At 39.8% G+C, this 15,054-nt stretch overlaps 1 protein-coding gene across 6 annotated transcripts in view; it reads right to left on the reverse strand.

The window, feature by feature from the left end:
• LOC101167089 (nesprin-1) overlaps positions 1-15,054 on the reverse strand; it is a 105,069-nt gene that overhangs the window by 66,849 nt on the left and 23,166 nt on the right. For all 6 annotated transcript variants that reach the window (XM_023953156.1, XM_023953158.1, XM_023953157.1 and 3 more), the window contains exons 14-42: positions 14,332-14,444; positions 14,078-14,246; positions 13,823-13,919; positions 12,681-12,886; positions 12,095-12,259; positions 11,858-12,010; positions 11,448-11,591; positions 11,197-11,358; positions 9,822-9,980; positions 9,553-9,717; positions 9,324-9,458; positions 9,018-9,179; positions 8,742-8,950; positions 8,557-8,665; positions 8,312-8,476; positions 8,060-8,227; positions 7,505-7,669; positions 7,181-7,321; positions 6,916-7,076; positions 6,494-6,644; positions 5,971-6,198; positions 5,796-5,894; positions 5,520-5,707; positions 4,792-4,915; positions 4,535-4,701; positions 4,293-4,446; positions 3,541-4,196; positions 650-829; positions 402-555 (exon numbers count right to left, since the gene is read on the reverse strand). In XM_023953156.1, coding sequence (XP_023808924.1) covers positions 402-555; positions 650-829; positions 3,541-4,196; positions 4,293-4,446; positions 4,535-4,701; positions 4,792-4,915; positions 5,520-5,707; positions 5,796-5,894; positions 5,971-6,198; positions 6,494-6,644; positions 6,916-7,076; positions 7,181-7,321; positions 7,505-7,669; positions 8,060-8,227; positions 8,312-8,476; positions 8,557-8,665; positions 8,742-8,950; positions 9,018-9,179; positions 9,324-9,458; positions 9,553-9,717; positions 9,822-9,980; positions 11,197-11,358; positions 11,448-11,591; positions 11,858-12,010; positions 12,095-12,259; positions 12,681-12,886; positions 13,823-13,919; positions 14,078-14,246; positions 14,332-14,444 — 5,049 coding nt within the window. The remainder of the gene's footprint in view (positions 1-401; positions 556-649; positions 830-3,540; positions 4,197-4,292; positions 4,447-4,534; positions 4,702-4,791; positions 4,916-5,519; positions 5,708-5,795; positions 5,895-5,970; positions 6,199-6,493; positions 6,645-6,915; positions 7,077-7,180; positions 7,322-7,504; positions 7,670-8,059; positions 8,228-8,311; positions 8,477-8,556; positions 8,666-8,741; positions 8,951-9,017; positions 9,180-9,323; positions 9,459-9,552; positions 9,718-9,821; positions 9,981-11,196; positions 11,359-11,447; positions 11,592-11,857; positions 12,011-12,094; positions 12,260-12,680; positions 12,887-13,822; positions 13,920-14,077; positions 14,247-14,331; positions 14,445-15,054) is intronic.

Consider the following 15,054-nt stretch of genomic DNA (forward strand, 5'->3'; position numbering starts at 1 on the left):
TTTGAGCCAGATACCAGCTTAACAAAGACGTACATGGATCTATATGTCTGCAAGTGGATGTGTCAGAATGGGGCAGAGCAGGGAGTGCTTGTGTGTCACAACTACACATTTTTTCCAACAGCATTTTTTCGTCTGCTCCTTATTCAAAATATTTTAAATATAGAAATAATAAGAAATAAAAATTTAAGATACATTTTCTATATATATATGCCCTCCATCATGAAAGACAAATGCCCCAATAACATGTTAGAAACACTAAAAACACAATTTTCATTGGAGTAGGTTATTAATTTGTTGCTCAGAACTGTTCTCAACCTTATGCTCTGCTTATAAGACATCCTATCTACTTTAAAGTCATGTTTTTAGATTAACTATCCGATCTGTCAATGAGAGGTACTGACTCGTGTGAGGGTACTTCTGGCCTCTTGAACATCATGGTTATGGTCAGGTAGATTGTGAACAACAGCATGAGCTTTCTCCACAAAACTGCTGAGGATTGACTTCAGGTGGAGGAACAACCGGAGATGATCAACAATGACTCCACTCTGCTCCTGCCTGTAAAACAGGGAAGAAAAATATTCATTACATGGGGGGCCAAAACCAGAGAGTGAAATATTCTAAAGCAGACATCAGTTTCTTCAATTCTCACCTGTTAGTTATTAGTTTTTTGAGGTTTTCCCATGCCGTCCTCACCAGAGTTACCTCCCTTAGAGCTTCTCCTGCCAGCTCGCTGTCTCTGCGGGCCAGCTGGTTTCCTTTCTCCTCCAACCATTGCTGGGAGTGCTGCAGGGACTGCAGCTCATCCTCCAGCTGGACAAAGAAACGCAGCCTGGCGGAAACAGATCCAGAAGAAAACAATGGGGATTACCAGTCTGATTCCAGCATTATACATCTTATTTCTTTGGAGATCAAAGACAAATGAACTCATCCATCTGGAGTCTGGCTTGAGTAACACACATTCGATTCTTGAAAAACAGTGGGCAGAGACAAGATCTTTGAATAAAAATGATGCTCTTAACAATAAAAAATGATTCAACAACAGTTTGGCACGTCATATCTTTGCTGTGAATGCATGAACACATTGAGAAAAAAGCATTGCTAAACACTCAATGATTAGGTGTAAAAAATTGGAAAGAAAATGTAAATTAACTAAAAATAAAAATCAAATCATGTCATCTTGACATAATTGTATGCATATAAAGGTTGACTCTTACATTTTGTCTGGGGGAGCAGGATAGTTCCCTGATTTGTTCAGTCTAGACTGAACATCAATTTTACCAGTGTGTCTATCTTTTCTTTTTTTTTTTTTTTTTTTTTTTTTTTTTTTTTAAACTTGTCCTGTCCAACAGCTAGGCAAACAGATGAGAGCTGAGGGCCTCTTGTGTTGGACATATTTTATTTTAACAAGAGGGGCTATTCATCTTCAGACAAACCAAAGGTATGTCTGAATAAACCCCTTTTGTAATTGAGGCCAAACTTTATTAATTTCAATCATGTTTGAAAATCTTTGGTGTTGGACCGGACGGAAAAGGAAAGAGGGGAAGAAGAGAGAGGGACGTTAGAGAGAGGGGGGGGTAGGGGGTGATAATAGGAGGGGAAGGGGGGTAAGACCATGAAGCAGCATAGAGCAGACAGGTTTACTGGTTGTTTATCATTACGGTACGGTTCAAATGTAGTACAAAAAGGGCAGGGCATGTTCGCACACACTCAAATATTATCAACACACCTGCTAGCTGCAAAAATGTCCACATGTCAACATGTACACAAAACAGATAGTGTTCACGAACGCATACCTATGCCTTTAAACCAACTAGTGTGAAATCTTTCATTCATTCAATCATGGAAACTATTAGTGCAAAGGTGAGCTAACACCAGTGCTCAGGTGAGTGTTTATGTTCTTCTAAAATGGAGTGTCTATCTTTTCTTTTTGCCACAACAGAACTGAAAGGCTTAACAACAAAAAAGAAACCCCTAAAATGTTATGCAAAATCACACAAAGAGGGCAACAGAGATAAAAAGTTAAAAAGAAAAGGCCAGGTTTTTGCTATATTAGTTGAAATACATGCAATATTCACTCTGGTGCTCTGTTACACAAGGTATCATATGTTGTTCTTATTATTATCACCACCGATATTTAATCATTTAAAAAAAGAAAGAACATATTTCTATAAATACAAAACAAAAACTGAGGAACAGCATTTTATAACACTAATTAGAGTCCCAGAGGAGCAACATTTGAGGCTTGAAAGCTGAGTAAGCACCCTGTTTAGCATTATTTTGAGGCTGTAAAGGTCATCTTTAATTAGACTTTTTAGCAAACAGTTTATCGTGTAACCTGCACAATTTTGTAATTTAGACCAAAAAAAATCAAATCAAATAGACAGATTTTACAAATCGTCCCACTTTAATAGGTGAGAGAGGTCTCTAAGGTCCATCATACACATAAACTGTAAGAGACAGATGGAAAAAAATAATCCAGGGAATCCCTTTAGTGGATTTTAAAAGAATTTGTCTGTAAATGGTGCAAAAATAAGTAGTTATTCCCTACAAACGAGCAAGAATTCTATTTGTCACACAGCTGGTACTTCTTTAAGAAGCTCACACCTGTCCACACCCTTGAAAAAGTCAGACAGTAACCTCTCCTCCAAAACCAAAGACCTTTCTAAAGAGACCAGAGACAAGATTGTTCTGAACAATGACTGGAGCTTCATGCAAGATTTAACCTTGTGTGTACAAAGGATCTCAAGAACTACATGGGGGGACTGGTCAATGACCTGAGGAGAGCTGGGACCTCAGTCAGAAGGACTACTGTAGTGCTCCAAAGGTCCCTCTACTTCAACCAGCACATGTCTAAAGTTTGCCAGAGACCATCTTAATAATCCACAGGAGGATTGTGAGTGTATCATGTTGTCAGATGAAAACAAAATGGTATAAATGCCACTCGCCATGCTTGGAGGGGAAAAATAATTAAAGGAAAACCCTACTTCCTTGTCATCGCCAACCAGGGTTACATTACTAATTATTGAAGTGAACTTAGTTACTGACCAAATACTTATTTTCTTCACTATTATACAAATAAATTATTTTAATATAATAAAATGTGATTTCCTGTAATCAGATGAAGTGCACCTCTGATGAACATTGCAGACCTCATCTTTTTTAGGAGGGACAGCTTGCACAATTGATGACTTCCAATTATACATGTTTGTCTTTGTAATCTTTGAGAAAAATGACATACGTGGCTTTCTGTACACATCTTGAAAAACAACAGAAAACGGACAGATGAGAGAAAATTCAATTTAACTTGAGCTTTTACTCAAATGAGCAAAATCCTAACTGATCTGAATCTTTAAAAAAAATGCAATTTGCATTTCACCAAGGTGTTGCATTATTGATTCTGTATTTTTATATTCAATGTCAATGTCATTATCCACATTCACTGTTTTATTTGAAATTAAAGGTGAGAACTGGCTAAAGGTTTTTTAACTGCATAGCCACATAAGAGCTCTGAGGTTGTCTTAAGTTTAAAAATCGACATACCTGTTTTGAAATGCCTGAACAGAACACTCAATGCACCCCTCCTGTCTCGCATCGTTCTCCAGTTTCTTCAAATTCTTCATAACTTCCTCTTTTCTCTTCCTAAAGGAGCACCACAAGTCTCCCAAAGCATCTGCTTCGCTCTGTCTCCATCCAACTCCTCTCTGCACCTCCTCCAGAGCCATTGTGAGTGCCACCACCTTTTCCCTGCAGGACGTTCTTCCCTGCAGCTGACCGGTTTCTTCACGGTCCTTCAACAGGGGTCCACATATTTGCATGTGCGCCTTGCTCAACTTTCCATCTAGTGTCACGGCATCACCCTCAAGTTGGGCCATGTCTTTAGCCACTTCCATGATTCCACGAAGAAGTTCTTCTGCCTTGAAGTGGTCCCAGCTCCCCCGGCCTTCTACTGCCTCTTGAAGGCGGCTCACAGCCTTAGATGCCCCCTCACACTTCTCAAGGAACAATTTTAAGGAAGTCAGGCAGTCTTTACGGATAGAAATGAGACGCTGGGATTCAGCAAGGGGTTGCAGACAATCTTTCTTCCAGTCCTGGAGTTGCTGTTGGGCTTCAGGAGTGCAAAAGCAAAGTACAGAAGTCTCCCTTTGATTCAGAGTCTCTCTTAGCACTGCAAACTCGTGCAGTTGGGCTTCATGCTCCTTTGGAGAAAATATTCAAAAGGAAAGATTTGTGAAGTAGCAATCAACAGCTAAACCACAAAAATCTATGTAGACAGAAAATGTTAAATTACTCACTTTTAATGTATTCATTGCACCTCCAAGATCGGAGACATCAACTCGACAAGAACTTCTCACGCTGGAGAGTAAGTTTTCGCTCTTTTGGGTAATAATCAGCAAAGCCCGATCAAACAGCTCTAGCTGTTGCAAATGAAGCTCCAGCAGCTTATTTCTACAAAAAAGAAATTCATTGAAAATGTCTTGAAGGTTTGAACAACAAAATAGACTTTGCTCTTGCTGAGAAAAAACTGAAAAGCTACCTGTCTGAAATGCTAATTTTCACTGAAGTGCATCTTTCTTTAAAGAGGGTAAGATTGTCATCAAGCTCCTGGATTTGAGCTTCAGGAGCTGCAGGGTACAGACAAAGCCTGAGGTTCTCAAGACCTTCAAGAAGGGTCTCATAAGACGACAGCTCCTCCTGCATTTCCTGGAAAGAAAACAAAAGCTGTAACGCTGCATCATACAAAGTAGCAGTCTTTATTCATATCTGTACAGAGGGAAAATGCAAGGATTCTACCTGGACATTTTGTAATTCACTCTTCAGCTTGACTTTATTTGCAGAAAGCAGCTGGGTGTCAGGGCAGCACACAGATTCACATCTGTCCAGCCAACTTTTCATGGAAGAATTCTCCTTTTCATATCTAGATGCAAAAAGAACCCCACATTCATTCATGTCATAAAAAGAAAATGAAAAAATATCTTTACTCTGACCGTGCCTCTATATAAATGAAAGGGTCACACTGGGGGAACCAGATATCGTCCCAGAGCACCTCGAGCTGAGTGCAAATCTCCAAAAACAGCACATGACTCTGACTACTTTTGAAAGCAATGAATGTACTATTTAAATGATTTCTTTCATCTTACCAACAATCTATAAGTTACATTAAAGACGTATTAGCCATAAAATTTCAAGAAATAGTTTCAATCAAATAAACAGATGTATTACAATAAAAGTGATTTCTAGAATGATTAAATCCTAAAGCTGTAAGGAAATATATGCACGGCAAATAGGGAACCTTTAAAGAAAATAACCATTCCTCAGTAAATGAAATACTTGCTTTTTAAATGACATCCTTCTGTTCACTCTAAAAGGACAGCAATTGTTAACAACATGATACTGTAAAAATATTTTATTCTCTTAGACTGGAAAACACACTGATGATGCGTTGTGTTTTCCTTCCCTTCTGTGGTGTTTTCATTTTTGCAAGCGTTCCAGCATTTACATATTTTTACCATAAATTGTACCTTTGCCACAGTGCGAGGAGGCTCTCTAATGCTGATTGCTTCTCAGCAGCCGTTCCTACTAACAGCCTCTGCTGCCTCTGGAGGTCGGCCACCTCTTCTTCCAGCTGGCTGCTCCTTGTGAGCCTCTTCAAGGCCGAACTCAGCGCCACCAGTCCTGGCTTTAGCTGCTCAATGCTCTGGCATACTTCCTGGAGTAAACAAAAATGCTGTTTATATTGATCTGACACACAAGATAAGAACTGAAACAGAAAGACAGACGCTTTAGTTTCTGCTCACTATGTGCTCCTGAAGGACTTTGTAAGTATCTGATGATGAAGAACAACATTTAATTGGACAATCCAGTTTCTCTTTGAGATCTTTCATTGTTTTCTTGACCTGTGAATACAAAAATATCATTAGATGTGACTTATAAATATCATTTATAAAGACATTAATGTACTTCCTGCTGCACCTGCTCAAGATTCTCTTTGCATCTCTGCCTGTAGGAGGTGCTCTGGTTGAACTGTGCACCCAGCTGCTCAATTCTGTCCTTCAGCTCATCAAAGCATCTCCTTGTTTGGACAAGTTGGGCCCGGATACGTCCGGCTTCTCCAGTAGTCACAAAGCTGGACAGGGCGTCACAGTCAGCCTCGATGTGGGTTAAAGCCAACTTTTTCTCCTCTAACCCTTCCCGTATTATCTAAAAAAAGAAGAAAATCCTTTTTTAGGAGTGCTTTCATCCCCATTTATGTTTTACATTAGACTGTGACCACAAAACAACCATTTCCTAACATTTTTTCTTACTAATCCTAGAATTTGCTACATAAATTTGAACCACTGTGATGTTAATATTTCTATTTACATGAGTCTAATTACCTACTTTAATTTATAAAATCAGTTTACAATGTTGGATTAAAAAAAATCCAAAAAGATGTGTAAAATTTTCTCAAAAAGATGCTTAAAAACCACACAAACCCAGACAGAGAAAAACTTACACCTAGAGTTGCAATTTGTTTCTCTAAAGGATCTGAGGAGGTGCAGAGAGCTTCCAGCTCCTTTTCATTCTCACTGATGAACAAAGAGATGGCTTCTGACTGGCAGCTAAAGCTCTCCCACTTCAAACACATTCTCTCCAGCTGGATGCCGCTGGAAGACAAAGACATTACTCTGTCATCGAGTGACAATTGGCTCACAAGGAACAATTACAGCCAGACTGAATAATGTACAAATGATGGAGAAGAAAAAACTGATTCTAACCATGCAAAGTAGGTTAAATGTTTATGCAGAGAATAAAACAATAACACTTAATGTATTTGCACTTTGACTGTATGAGACCTCAAACTATTCTATGCATGGAACACCTTCAAGGTTCATGAAAAAGGCATGCGAAGGAAGAAAAGGCTTGGATGCCGCATACTTCTCCTTGAAGTTGTTTTGAAGTTGTTTTAGTGCTTCTCTGGTGGACTGGGCCTGCTGCAGAGGAAGCTCATGATTCTCTGTGCCAAGATGAATCTCTGCCGCCTTCTCAAACAGTATATCAACTCGAGCAAAGTAGTCTTCAGACTCTCTGAGAAGCCCCTGATCACAATGAAAAAAGCACTTGATTAGTATCTTGTACTCCAGGCAGAAGCGGTCTGTGAATTGTTTCGTACAAAAGTTTTTTTTTTTTTATCTGTGCAAACCTTGTTTCGTGTCATTTCACTTCTCAGGCTGTCCAGGTTGTTAAAGATAAGCTCTTTGTGTAGCTCATTGTTGCTGCTGATGATGAAAGTCCACACTGCTTCTCTTTCCATGTCAAAATTCTGCCAAGAGCTAAGAATCACCTAGAAATGATTTAAAATCAAACATTTAGAATTATTTACAACTTTAAGCACTATAGTCTAAAATTTCCCAAAAAGACAAACACCAAATGACAATGTAAAGAAAAAACTCATTATGTGTGCTTTAAAAGGATGGGATTATAGACACAAACATGAGCATGCTGATATGACAAAGGTCCTGTGTACCTGCAGTTTGTTTTCCTGGATTCCAGATTTTTGGTCAGCCTCGCTGAACGCTCTCTCCAGCTCACACAGAGGCTGACTCAGCTCTTCACAGCTCTGCAGCTGACGGCAGTGGGACACCAGCAGCTCTGCTTCCCTCCTGTTAGAGTGCAACCGTTTCAGGTGCTTCTGCAAAAGCATAAAAGCATGATGCACTTGAACTTTTGCTCTACTCAAACAAGAAACAAAAGTTAAAGGTACCTGTGTTAATATTAGGATGGGAAAATAATTTCAGTTTCTTTACATGTCCTTCAATTACAATGCTTATTTTCATTTATTTAGTTACTTGTAAGTTTAAATATTTTTTATTATAAAATGTAAATGGAATAACTTTGCACCTTATTAAAGGGTAAAGTGATTTTTTTGAATGGCAAGCAGCCAATTTGTGTAATTTATTTGCTAAGTGCTAATTTGTTGCTCGGTAGTAATTAAGGGAAAGCATTACAAAGGCAAGCTTTTAACCAGTCATCATGAATGTCCTTTCAAAGAACTGACCTCTATTGCATCTGCAATATTTACCTGGTGAATAAGATACAGTTGTCTCGCTTCCTCAGAATTCTCAGCATTTAAAATCCTGTTGATTTGCTCCTCAGCCTCTTTTCTTTGGCTCAATAGCTCCTCCCGAGCAGCATGGATTTCGTCCCTCAGCTCCTCAAACTGAAACATAGTGGAGCCCTCTTCGCTCAGCTGAGGCAGAAGGGCAAATGAAAGATTGTTTTTGACAAATCGGAGCAAAGGGGGGAAAGAATGAGAAGTGTAGGCTTTGTTTACCTGACGGATTGAAGATAAAAGAGCCCGCAGGTCTGTTGAAAGTTTGGTCAGAGCATCTCTCTGTCTGTGGACTTCCACTTCTGAGCTGACCTCTGACAGCCCAGCGAGGCGGCTCCTCAGCCACACCAGGCTCTCTTCTCGAGCATCAACTCCCCGCTGCAGAGCCTGGTATCAACACACACCCAAAAAAAGACCTGTAATCGGACCTCCAAACCTATATCAGAAGACAATGAGTGCAAACGCACCTCAACGGCAGCGGTGACTTGCTCCTGATGACTCGAGTTTCTAGCCGTTTCTTTTAGGAGCCTCAACTGCCTTCTCTGAGATGAAAGCCAATCAGAAAGCTCACAGAACCTAAAAGGTGCAAAACAGCACTTAACACATGCTGATGCACTGAAATTTGAAACAGTCACCTCTAATCCAACTGTACCTCTCATTCCACTCTTTCCATTTGTCAGGGTGTTCCTCCAGTTTGAGGTAAGTGCTCTTTATATGCTCGGAAAGCTCTAAAACGTCTCTTTTGGTGGATTCCAGCATTCCATAAGCCTGGTCGTTGTCAGGCAGTTTGTGGCAAAGTTCCTCTATGTTTTTAATCCTTTTCTCACACAGGATCACAGGCTTGCGTTCCCTGAAGAAAGTCTGAAACACAAGGAATGTTAAAAGCATTGTATTATTTTGTCCAATTTCTCTCAGATGGGAGGCTCACCCTGTGCTCCTGGATCAAGCGCTCACTGGTGCAGGTGCCCGACAGGGCTTGCTGTTCTCTCTGCAACTCTGATCTGCAGTCTTGCAGAATCGTGGCCACTCGCATTTTCTCAACTTGCACATTTAAGCGAAGGAGATGGGATGGCACCTCGCCCTGGAGGTCCTGAGGAAACGAACACATATGAAGAGAGCACGGCACACTAAACCGTCCCAGAAAAGAAAATCAAATGCAGTCTTTTTTAAAAGAGTTAAAGAATTTTCATTGGAAATTGACATAAACCATGTTAAAAGTGGGGAATGCTCTCACCTTCCAGGTTTTGTGTAGTTTCCTAACTGTTTCTTGAAGCCCCTGCTGCTCCTCTTGAGGCAGAATGTCCGTCAGTTCATCGCATGCCTTCAAGAACACACTTAGGACTCGCTGGTCCAGCTGTCCAAAAAATTCCTACAACGTAAAAAAAATAAAAAAAAACATTCAAAATACAAAAGAAGAAGTTCCAATACTGTGGCCCTTTTTTTAAGGAAATGTTTGAACCTACAGTGTGTTTCTTAAGCAGTTTCTCAGGTTCTCCAGTCTCTCTTAAACAGTCCTGAGCTTTCTTCAGCACTCTCTCCAGCTCATGCCGGGATTCCTCAAACCTTCTCCTCAGACAGTTGTTGGCCTCTTCCTGGCGTCTCCAGTCCCCAACCTCTTTCAGCAAAGTCTGAAAATGATTGCAATGTTTTAACATCTGTGTCAGATGAAGCATGGCGCATAGAGGATGTTAGATTGTTTCAATGTATCATCTATGTGTGTACGTGCATTAACCTGTGCTGCGCTTTGAATTTCTAAAACTCTCTTCTGCAGCAGGGACTGGTCAAAGTTTCTGAGGCTTTTGCTGTTGGAGATCAGTCTCTGCACAGTGTGGTGGTTCCTCTCAATCACTGACAGACAACGCTTACAGTTCTGCTGCTGGTTTAGTAAATCCTGAGAAGTTTGGAGAAAAATAACAAAACTGACATTCTGTGTTATATAATGACAATGAAGTTTACACATCATGAAAGGAGTTTGCAATGCACTTTGAGCTTTACACATGCATTAAACACTTAAATTTTCAAACAAATACTTAAACTCTACGCTTAAAGTTCAGAATAAATCTTATACAGGCTTCTTAATAAAGAATAAGCATCTGAATATTAATACATCACAATAAGAGAACTTATCATATTGTAGTTGCCCGTGCTGCTGGTGGTGCCCACACTGAACACTTTTAGGACAGGAGATTTTCATGAGGAAAGTACTTTCAAGATTTGGATTACTGTTTATTAATACAATATTGCATAATAAAATCTCTATTTAAACGATTGTGTTGTAGAAGTACAGTGTAAGATTTCAAATGAGACAAGTCATGATTTTAGTATTCCTGTTATTATTCCTCCATTATTTACGTCTTTTAAGAATCCTATTTGAAAATGTTACATGAATGAAGGACTAACACAAGACTGTTTGGGATTTTTTAAGGTACCAAAAAAGATTTTTTTTTCCCCAGGCAACAGTGTATTTGTTTTTTTCCACCGACAGTGGTAGTGGAGGTTTTAGGATACTTCACAGATGACAACTTCATGAACAAAATTAAAAACGGAGCTAAATTTGATGCTTGAGTGAAATAATTGGGCAGAGGTCTGATGGAAATATTGTGTCACAACAGAGAAACAGCATGGTTAAATGGGATAAATGGATGTGGTTTTTTTTTTACTGTCCTACATTAACTTTACCACAAAGAAACTTGAGAAAACTTCTTGTTTTTGGTATTTGGGATTAATTTGCTGTTTTCCACATCAAAGAGCCTCTTTTATGCTTTTTAAAGTTCTGCAGTGGGCTGACTGAGTTTTGAGACAGCTAATTTGCACAATCTCTGTTTACAAGTCACCCTCTGTGTTTCTGCCTATAAATAACATGTGATCTCCTGCCCCCACTTAGCAAGTCAATTTATGAACAGCCAACCCACCGTTAGAGGTTTGGCCTAAAGTTAACCAGTCAGAGTGGGAGATTCATCTTACTCTCCTGGTGGTAGTGACAGATAGAGGGAAAGGGTAGCAATCCACAATACTGGACGGAAAAGGTTTGATGGCCTAATAACATCTGTGCAATGAACAAAACACAAATTAATCAGAAAAATTAGTTCTTCATCATCATATCTAACCTGCCACTTGAGTTTTTGTGAGCCGGGATCCCCCTGAGCAGAAGTGGTGAGAGTGGCCCGCTCTAAAGCTTGGTAAAAAGTACTCATGTGCTTCTCCATCTCCTCCAGCAGAGGCAGGAGGCCATGACAGTCTTTCACCAGAGAGGGACAACGTTCCCTCACCTACAAAGAAGCAAACAAAGGATGTTGACATACAAACATAGCAGTGATGTACAGTAAGTGATAAACAGTCATTCTCCTATGAATCCCACCTTGCTCAGCTGACTTTTGGCTGTTGCCATAGCTGCCATGACCCTTGCAGCTTCATCCTGTGGTGCATCCTTGGCAAGAAGCTGAGCGCTGCGGGCAGCCAATTTGTATTGCGTCTCCATGGCAACGACCTTTTGCTTGGTATTCTGCGATGAAAGGATCAGGTAAAGGGTCAACTCCAGCCTTGAAATTTACTTTTAAAGTCCAAATGTCAACAACCGGTGATTTGAATCAGAGCTGTAATTTCCTCATTCCATCATCCATAATCTGCAGAACATATTCTATGGAGGTTTGGGTAATGTTATGAATTTAACCTTAAACATTGTCTGGGCTTGATAGGTTGGACTGTAATGCTGATTAGGAATATGAGGTGTTCAACATGACCTTTAATCAGTTTGTTCGACTTCCTCACCTCCACATCCTGCAGGAAGCTTCTGACACTGAGAAAAGACACCTGAACAGGAGCATTTAGCTTGGCTTCTGCTGAGTCCAGCAGCTCTTTCAGAGCCCACACAGCTTTCAGATGGTCTTTTCTCCACTTTTCCAACTCTTCCGAGTGAGCATACTGCAGCAAAAGTTAAAAATATAATACACATCTTATTCTCCAGAATGAGTTCAACAACAAAAAAACTATTACAATTATTTTTACTTGTTTGACTGTGAGAAAAAGCTTTCTCCACCGTCCATTCATGAGAAGCAGCTGCTGCTTCAGATCGAGAGAAACCGTCTCGTCACAAGTCTCGATTAGAAAATTCCCTGCATCGTTCATGGCCGCATGCTGATCTATCCAGTGGCTGAGATTCCTGAAAAACTCCTGAAAGGAGGAAAGACTCATTAAAGCGACAGGGGAAGACAAAGAATTTGAGAGAAACAAAAAGTGACTGTCAAGGAAAGAATGGAGGAGAAATCCTAAAAAGAAACAATAGGAAGTAGCTGAAAGAAAGAAACAACGCTGAGACATTAAAAACTGGGGTAATTAGCTGTCTAATCCTTAGTGGAGATTTGAATCTGTGGTAACCATGGTAATGCTACAACAGGAACATCCTCTGTGGCTTGTAAGTCAAAGAGCGACTAATAGGATTCCTCTTGAAAGACAAGATACTGGAACAAGACTGACGTAAATTTGATTGCTACTTCTTCAGACTGAGGCAATTCTGTCTCAATCAAATAAAGTGTGAGGGGACCTAAAGGGAAAAAAGCAGAAGGTTGGACATTTGCATTCATGACAGTCATACCCGTTTAGTGTTCTCAGGCTGACTCAGAGCTTCCTCTGCGTCCTCCAGCCAGGCCTGTAAGGAGGTCACAGTGGAGGTGTACTGCTCCCAGTTGAACAGCACCTGCTCCAGCATGCTCCTCACACTGCGCACCTCCATGGACAGACTCCTCCACTGAGTTACCACTTCCCGCATAAACCTGCGCACTCCCATCTCGCCTTCATCCACTGTCGAATCCCAGAAAAAGGAAAAAGGGGTTTCAGTTAAATCCCATTTGTGCAACCAGCGCCTAACAATAGCCTGTGACTGCTTGACAGATTGGCCTCACTTTGAAGTGACATAACACATGGATTTTTGTGATTTATGAAAAAACATTGAGGCTGACAGCAACACAACCCACCGCAGACAAAAGTCACCTCAAAAACCACAGAGAGATGTAAAAAAAATCCCTGCTTGCATGCTGCATTGATTCGGATGACTTTGTCCGGCTGTATAAATATCAAGTTTCTGCATGAGTGGATCAATTAAACTAATAAATGCATGTCTCGTTCGCTTTTAAAAAACCCTCATCCAGACTATCAGAGGCCAGGGCCAACCGTATAACACCAGCAGGGCTAATTCATTCATTGGGCCAAACAAACCTGCGGCATCCTGATTTTTTTCGCCACACCTCACTTCTCTGCTCTGCATACCCTGAAGCAAAGCAACCAGCAGAACCTAATGAAACCAACAAGCTAGCTCGGTCTGCGCCCAGAGACCCGCAGAAGTGGAGCAGCCCTTAACTAGCAAATGGGGTCGTATTCCCCACTGAGAGCAGGGAGTGGAGGAACCTCATTTAGCTGTAGCCTGCAGACTCTCCTTTTCTTGCAAATTGTCAAATAAAAATCTGGGGTTCACTGAGCTGCTGAAAGACAATGGTTCATTAGTTACGGAGCTTTAAAAAAATAGGTAAAAAGCTTTGTCTGAATCATGGGACATTACTAAAAAAACTACACACACTTTATAGGATTTAGTGAACCAATTCTTAAAGAGATCTTGTAAAGGGGAATATTTTTAAAGCAAATAGAATTAGCAGTCTCAGGTGAAAGAAATTCCTTTCAGGTTCATCTTTTGTTCCAGATGTTTAAAATGGTACAACTTAATTGCACATTTTAACTTCTCACCTGAGCTGTCAGCACTGACATATGCCTCCGCAGATTCCTTCAGAGACCGGAACAACACCTCATAATTTTCAAAGAAGCGTTGCTTTTCAACAAAGGACTGAGGAAAACAAAAATGAAAATATCAGTACATGTCGTATAAAGCACATCGGTCTAAAAAATGTTAGGATTTCAATAAAAAATAAAGATTTTTTTAAATCTAGACATTCACAAAACTCAAAAGTTCAAAGAGTGTTTGTACTTAAAAAAAAGCCCTACTATGTAGTTGTGGAGCATCAGTTCCACAGACTCCTGTCGGCCATATTTGACGATCCAAAATTTCAGTTTGGACTCAGCTATCATAAGGAAGGCCTGCATGTGGTGTTTGTTTTCCAGAAACTCCATTCTAGCCAGATGAGCATTAGAAGACGTAGAAACGAAGTTCAGCCTAAAAAAGTACAGAGATCAGACAACTTATTCCTTTGGTGCAGAGTTTTTTGAAAGCAAGGGAATTGCTTTTTTTCTGGACAAACCGTTCAGCCATATCTTGGAGTTGGTCTGGAGGAACAGGGACTCCATCGACACTTCTGTCTTTATGAATTCTTTGAAAAATCTGCTGATGACTTTCCAGGCTCCTCAACACATCCTGTCCAACAAAGTTATAGGATTTTAAAACAAAATGTGAATAAAGCTAGAGATTCTCTAAATTTTTAACAAAAAATGTGAGAGAATAACTTCATAATGTTAATATTAGGGTCAGAGTGGTAAAAAAGTACAATTCTATTAAAATGTGTGAAGCTGTCTGTTATTTTTTTTTACTATCTCAGTCAGTTTGTTTAAAAATTGGTACAGCTCTGTAATTTTATTTAAATATCCGAGACTGAGAGAGTTTATGATAAAAATTCTGAATTTCAAGTTAACAAGTTTAAAATTAAAGTTTAATCTCTGAAATCAAAGTAAAAATGTGGGAGGAAAAAAATAATGTCACAATGTCAGCCTACATTTTGATATTATTTTAAGATTACCTTCCTCTTATTCTAATCCACTTGCCTTACAAATGTTCCTGGGGCCTATCCCACTTACTTTATGATACTTTACTTTTCTGGTCTATTTCCAATCATATGCACATATTGACTTCTTAGATGCAATTTAAAGTTAACCTAAGAGACATGCTTATGGACTGTGGAGGAAACCAAAGTGCCTGGAATGGATCCACAAAGGCATGAGGAGAACATGCATACCACACAAAACTGCCT

The sequence above is a fragment of the Oryzias latipes genome, chromosome 24 (assembly GCF_002234675.1).
Source record: "Oryzias latipes chromosome 24, ASM223467v1".
Lineage (NCBI taxonomy): Eukaryota > Metazoa > Chordata > Actinopteri > Beloniformes > Adrianichthyidae > Oryzias > Oryzias latipes.